The 6,713-nt window shown below is 52.1% G+C and overlaps 1 protein-coding gene across 1 annotated transcript; it reads left to right on the forward strand.

Annotated features, from left to right (window-relative positions):
- The first annotated feature begins 3,549 nt into the window (after positions 1 to 3,549).
- NUDT16 (nudix hydrolase 16) lies at positions 3,550 to 6,281 on the forward strand. The gene is made up of 3 exons (XM_072726852.1): positions 3,550 to 3,813; positions 3,956 to 4,225; positions 5,004 to 6,281. The coding sequence occupies exons 1-3, from the start codon at positions 3,676 to 3,678 to the stop codon at positions 5,181 to 5,183; spliced, it is 588 nt and encodes a 195-aa protein (XP_072582953.1). The 5' UTR covers positions 3,550 to 3,675; the 3' UTR covers positions 5,184 to 6,281.
- The last annotated feature ends 432 nt before the right edge of the window (positions 6,282 to 6,713 follow it).

A 6,713-nucleotide genomic window follows, 5' to 3' on the forward strand; every position in this document is an offset into this window, starting at 1 on the left:
ACAGAAAAAGTTGTGAAGATAGTACAGAGAGTTCCCACATAATTCCCCCAGCTTCCCTATTATTAATATCTTACATTAGCATGGTGTGTTTGTTACAACAATTGACCGATATCCATGCATTATTATTAATCAAAGTCCATACTTTATTTAGATTTCCTTAGCTTTTATCTAACGTCCTTTTTCTGATCCAGGATCCTATCTAGGAGACCACATTATTAAATTTAGTCATCAGGAATCCTTAAGGTATGCTTTGTTGAAACAGTTTCTCAGACTTTACTCATAATCAGTGACCTGAACAGTTCTGAGGTGTGGTGGTCAGGTATTTTGTAGAATGTCCCTCCAGTGGGGTTTAATGCTTTTCTCATGATTAGACCAGGGTTATGTCATTTTGGGAGGAAGACAAGTAACATGCAGTACCATATGCCTCGCATCGTATCAAGGATGCATACTGTCAGCATGATTTATTACTGTTGATGTTGACCTTGACTCACCTGGCTAGACTAATGTTTGTCAGGTTCCTCCTCAAAGTCACAAAATTGCTTCCCCCACTCCTTTCCCCACCATCCTCTTTGGAAGGAAGTCATTATTCACAGCACACACTTAAGGAGTGGTCAGTTGTGGGACACCTGGGTGGCTCAGTGGTATCTGCCTTCAGCTCAGGTTGTGATACCGGGGATCATGGGATCGAGTCCTGCATCAGGCTCCCCACGGAGAGTCTGCTTCTCTCTCTGCCTATGTCTCTGCCTCTGTGTTTCTCGTGAATAAATAAAGGAGTGATCAGTTGTGCTCCACCTCCTGAAGGACAGAGTGTATGTCTAAATCATTTCAATTCTTCTGCCTGGGAGAGGTCTCTTTCTGCTCATTTATTTGCTTCATTATTTTTTAAAGTAAGCTCTACACCCAACTTGGGGCTTGAACTCAAACAACCTCCAGGTGTGCTACTGACTGAGCCAGCCAGCTGCCTCTACTTGCGCATTATTTATATCAGAATGGATTTGAGATATTTACTTTATACTATGGGTTATAATCCAATACTACTTTATTTTGTTGCTCCAATTGTTTCAGCTTTGGCCACTGAGAACTCTTTCAGTTGGTTCTTAAGTCCCTGTCCCTTTGACATACTCCTGTCAATATGGTTTTTTTTTCCATTAAAAAAAAAAGATTTCTCACATCACAAGATGCTCCAGGTTTATCATGTATCCATTAGGTATATTTCTTGTCCCAGGGCTTGAATCAGCCATTTCTCCAAGGAGTCCTGTTCCTTTTATTAGAAAATGGTATTGGAAATCAAGCTCTGGGTACTGGGTATGCTTTTTCCTACTGGGGTATGACTGCTTCTACCCCCTCACAGGTGACTGAGGAAATTTGTGGACACTAATCCTTGTATATACACATACCTATAACTATTTCTTTTTTTTCCTATAACTATTTCTATATGTAACCATCTGTATCTAAGTTAATCTAAACACAAATTTATACTGATGTCTCCAGCTCTAATCCACTACCACATGGATCATTTTAGCTTCTTCCTGATATTTAAAAGATGTTCTTTTGTATTTCTCATAGAATTGTAGTTAGATCCAGATTCAAGTTCAGGTTATGACAAGAATATTTCATAGTAGGTGGTGTGTTCTTCTGTCATGAGGTACGTAATATCTGATTTTCTTTTAGTGATGTTAGCAGTCATTGGTGGACATTTCCTATGATCTATTACTTAAAGTTTAAAAAATCGTAAAATTATGATCGGCTATATCTTTTCTTCTTTGATTAACTGGAATACGCTATATGAACTTCCCCTCATTAACTATTTGGGAGCCCTGAGGTACAGCCCATAAAAAAAAAAAAAAGAGAAGATAAATGCTGAATGCTGAATCCTTTTCTTCCTCCTCCTCCTCATTATTATTTTAGGATTCAAATTGTATTTATTGAATCAACGGATTGATTATCTCAGACTCCCAAAATTTCTCAGTTCTCTGTAACTTAAGGTGTCGGTAAATTTTTCACGGCCTCCTTAAGCCAAAGAAATAGCTATCAATATCATTTACTAATTAGTTAGGTCCAAGTATCTATCTTAAGAAGTGTTTATGTCCTCACAACATAGCACCTGCTTGTCGCCACCTACCATCTCAAAACCCCATTCCCTGTTACACACAGATTTTCATCCCACTGCAAAAAAACAAACTAGCTTCACAAAGATAGGACGTCAGCAGAAAGGATGCAGCCAATCTAATGTTGAATCTAATCACTGAATCGAAGCTAGTAATGTTCCTGACGTCTGAAAGAGACTGCTAAGTTTCTGGGGAAATTTAAAGTATCTCTCTGTGCCCCTGTAAGTTGTCAGGATGCACTGGCTAGGACCCTCACAGTTCATTTAAAATAAATAAAAAAGTGGGGATCCCTGGGTGGCTCAGCACTTTAGCGCCTGCCTTTGGCCCAGGGCGTGATCCTGGAGTCCCAGGATCAAGTCCCACGTCGGGCTCCCGGCATGGAGCCTGCTTCTCCCTCCTCCTGTGTCTCTGCCTCTCTCTCTCTCTATGTCTATCATAAATAAATAAATAAATAAATCTTAAAAAAAATAAAATAAAATAAAAGGTATTTGTTGAAATTTTAGATTTCAAAATTTTTCTTTTATTTCTTTTTTAGTATCGAAGTATAGTGGACAATGTCGTATTAGCTTCAGGTGTACAGCGCCGTGATTTGACAGGTCTCCGCACAGTCAGTGCTCCCCACGGTGCGCGCGGTCACCATCCGTCGTCGCCCCCGTCATTAGACCACCACTGCCTCTATGCCCTGCGCTGTACTTTTCACCTCCATGATCCATTTTATAACTGGAAGTTGGCACCTCTTCGTTCTCTTCACCTATTTCTCCTATTCCCGCACCTCTTCCTCTTCAGTATCATTCAAATGAGTTCATGCTCCAGCATCTTCCAAGGCCGGCCACCGAGTTGTCTGGGTTCCAGGACCATCGTGAACGCCCAGCGGCCTCCCGGCGGCCTCCCTGCGGCCTCGCCTTCTGCACACTCGGCCTCGGGAGCGCGGAATGGGGAGGGCGCGGGGAGCGGCGCGCGCGGGCTCCCGCGGCGGAGGCGGAGAGCAGTTCCAGGAGTGGCAGGCCCGGGGGTGGGGGGGGGGTGTCGGGGACTCGCCCCGTCGTTCCGGCTGAGAACGCTCCGGCCTCCAAGGGCACTAGCTGGAGCCATTAGCTGTCGCCTTGGTGGCGCAGGGTGCTCCACACTGCCTTAGAGGGAGCCGAGGCCGTCTTCAAGGCCTCCGGCGACCTGGAAAGAAAAGCAGCCCGAAGCTCTGGAAGGGCACGTCCTCCCACGGAGGGGGACAGCAAGTCGCCTTCGCAGCGGCCCGCCCCGCGCCCCGCGCCCCGGGCGCCGCCCGAACCTCCGCAGGCGCGGCCCCCCCGCCCCCGGCTGCCCCCGCCCCGCCCCGCCGCGGCCACTGTGACCCAAGCGTTACTCGCCGGGTTCGCCGCGCGCCCGGGACTCCGGCCACGCCCTCGCCCCGCCCCGCCCCGCCCCGGGCCCAACCCGGACCCGGCTCCCGGCTTCCCCCGGAGTCCCGCGGCCGCCGCCGCCGCCCCGCGCCCGCAGGCCCCGCCCCGGTCGGCTGCCGCCCGGCCGCCCGCCCACTGCGCCCTCGGGACCGCGGCGGCGGCGAGGGGCCATGGCCGGGGCCCGCAAGCTGGAGCTGCAGGACGCCCTGGCGCTGGGGCCCGGCTGGCGGCACGCGTGCCACGCGCTGCTCTACGCGCCCGACCCCGGGCTGCTGTTCGGCCGCATCCCGCTGCGCTACGCCGTCCTGGTGAGACCCGGGCCCGCCCCGCCCCGCCACTCGCTCGCCCTTGCCCTGCCCTCCCCCGCCCTCCCCTCCCCCTCGCTTTCCCCTCCCCGCCCCTCCCTCTGCCCGGGAGACACCCGGCCGACCCCGCCTCCGCCCCCCGCAGATGCAGATGCGCTTCGATGGGCGCCTCGGCTTCCCCGGCGGCCTGGTCAACTTGCAGGACGGCTCCCTGGAGGCCGGGCTGAAGCGCGAGCTGAGCGAGGAGCTGGGCGAGGCGGCGGCCCACGTGCCCCTGGAGCGCGCCGACTACCGCAGCTCGCACGCCGCGCCCGGGCCGCGGGTCGTGGCCCACTTCTACGCCAAGCGCCTGACGCTCGAGCAGCTGCTGGCGGTGGAGAAGGGCGCCCCGCGCGCCAAGGACCACGGGCTGGAGGTGGGCCCGCCCCGCCCCGCCCCGCGCCCCGCCCCGCGCCCCGCCCCGCGCCCCGCCCCGCGCCTGGAAGCCGGGGTCGCCGGGGTCTTGGGCCCCCTGTGGTTGAGGAGCCTCAGCCAGCGGAGGCGCCCCACGGAGGCCTCACCCTTCTCCCCTTTTTGCAGGCCTCTGCAGTGGTTTCTCTAGAACACACCCATCCAAATCTCTCGTCCCCGTTGATTCAGCAAAGCCTTGCTCCCTAGGCCCCTGACTTTCTTGGGTCGCTGTGGCCAGTTCCGGAGGCGGGGCGGGGGGAGGGGGGTGGGTACTAACCACTTTGTGGTTAGGCTAGGAGAGTAGAGGAGTGGACTGTACCTGGCGAGGGTTCTCAAACTTTGGCAGGTATCAGGATCATCTGGGAAGCTGATTACTGACCCCACTCCCAGAATTTCTGGTTCGGAAGGGGAAGGAGGGAAGGACCTGGGACTTTGCATCTTTCAAAACTTCCTAAATGATGCTGATATGACTGATCTGTTGTATTTTTTGAGAACTACTGGCGCAAGGCCAAGCGTGCATCTTGGAGGCAAGAGCTGCTAAAGGTTTAGTGCTGTGGGAGGGATTAGCATTTCTGAAACTGGATAGCGTGGTCATTTGTGGAGAGCTGGGCCCACTGGGTAGAAGATCTAAGTCCTCAGGCCTGGTTCTGCTGGACTGATCAGGGATGAGACCCCTGATCTGGAAAGATCTGTCTAGGATGAGCTACCAATCTCATCGTCACCTGTCTCCCTTCCTTTCACAGGTGCTAGGCCTGGTACGGGTGCCCCTGTATACCCTGCGGGATGGTGTGGGAGGCCTGCCTGCCTTCCTGGAAAATTCCTTTATTGGAGCTGCAAAGGAGCAGCTGCTGGAAGCCCTTCAGGATTTAGAACTGGTGGAACCTGGTTCTCTTACAGCCCATAAGATCTCCCTCCCTCACTAGAGGCAGCCCTCTGTGGAGCCGTGGAACCTGAGATGAGGTCCTTGGGACAAAGGAGAGGAGGAGGGAACAGGGAATGTTTTCTCTTCTGGGCTTGATAGATGATAACAGATTAAAAGCAGTAGGTGCAGTATGTCTGAATGGAGCTCCCGCCCCCCCCCGCCCCCCCCCCCCCCCCCAGCCCAGCAGCTCTCCACATCCAGAGCAAAAACCTGCAGCTCATCCCAGGGACCCTGGCAAATCCTCAGAGCCTGCCCCCTCTCTTGTCCATTTGCACACACACAGCATGGTAGCCCCTGGACATAGGAATGTCCAGCCTATACCCACGTACAAGCTGACGCCTCCCCATAACCGCCACATGCAATTTAACCAGGAAGTGGCATGTGTGAGGTATAGCTTGTCATCAGAGCCACGTCCTTGTTAGTGAGGAGAGAGAAGCAACACGGTCGCTTTACCCACTGAACATGGTCGCATCCTTGCCTGGGTGTTGACAGAAGCAATATACCCCTGGAAGGTGGGTAGAGAATCTAACCAACCTGCTGTCTTCTGAAACTGAGCAGAAGGGTGAGAAAAATGGCTTGGTCTCCTTGGATTTGAGACTTCAGCGTCTTGGTACATCTCCAAAGCTGTCATCTGGGACCCCTTAGACGGGACATCGGAAGGGAATGGACCCAGCCCTGGCCTACCTCTGTCCTCACAAAAAGAGTCTGACAGCAAAGAGGGCTTGTAGCTGAGCCTCAGAGCCCTTCGGTTTTTTCACCAAATAATCAGTATGAGTTACTGGAGATCTGGGGACAAAAGAGCCATAGGTCTTGCTCTCCACAGGATTAAAGGGCTAAATGGCAAATTTCAGGCTTCGTGGGCCACGTGGTCTTTGTAGCATCTGCTCAGCTCTTTCATTTCAGAAGTAGCAACGAACAATACATAATGGGCATAGCTGTGTTCCAGTAAAACTTCATAAAAGGAGGTGGCCAGCCCGAGGGTGGTAGTATGCCAATGCTTGCTCTAGAATGGACGATAAGTAATCAATTTAATTATGATGCCTCTTTACTTGTTTCATTTATGTCAGTGTTAAGAAGGAAATAAAAGATTGATACAGGCCTTGCCTTGATATTTTTTACTTTTTGCTAAGGTGGTCTGGAAGGGAAGGCCCTCTGTGAAGAGCATATAAGCTGAACTATAGGGAGGAAGTACCAGGTAGGAGTGTGGGAAGAATATTCTAGATATGCTAGGTGGTAGCATGTGTTAAGATTCTGAGGAAGAATCTTGGCAGATTATCCCACATCAAGGGTAGGGGAATTAAACTCCATTTCTCAATTGGGGTGGCAGAGAGATAAGCAGAGAATTTGCAGTCATCTTTACCAGAGCATGGTCTAGAAATGGAAAGAGGCCAGTGTAATTAGGCTCTAGTAAGCAAGGGGAGTGGATGGTGGAGAGGTAGGCAGGAGCCAGATGGCACAGAGCCTCACAAGGCATGGCCAGGGGCTCCGGTGTGTGCAGTGTGGCCTGGAAGGGGGTAGGAGAGGGTGTAGA

This window comes from Vulpes vulpes, chromosome 11 (genome assembly GCF_048418805.1).
Source record: "Vulpes vulpes isolate BD-2025 chromosome 11, VulVul3, whole genome shotgun sequence".
NCBI classification, from domain to species: Eukaryota; Metazoa; Chordata; class Mammalia; order Carnivora; family Canidae; genus Vulpes; species Vulpes vulpes.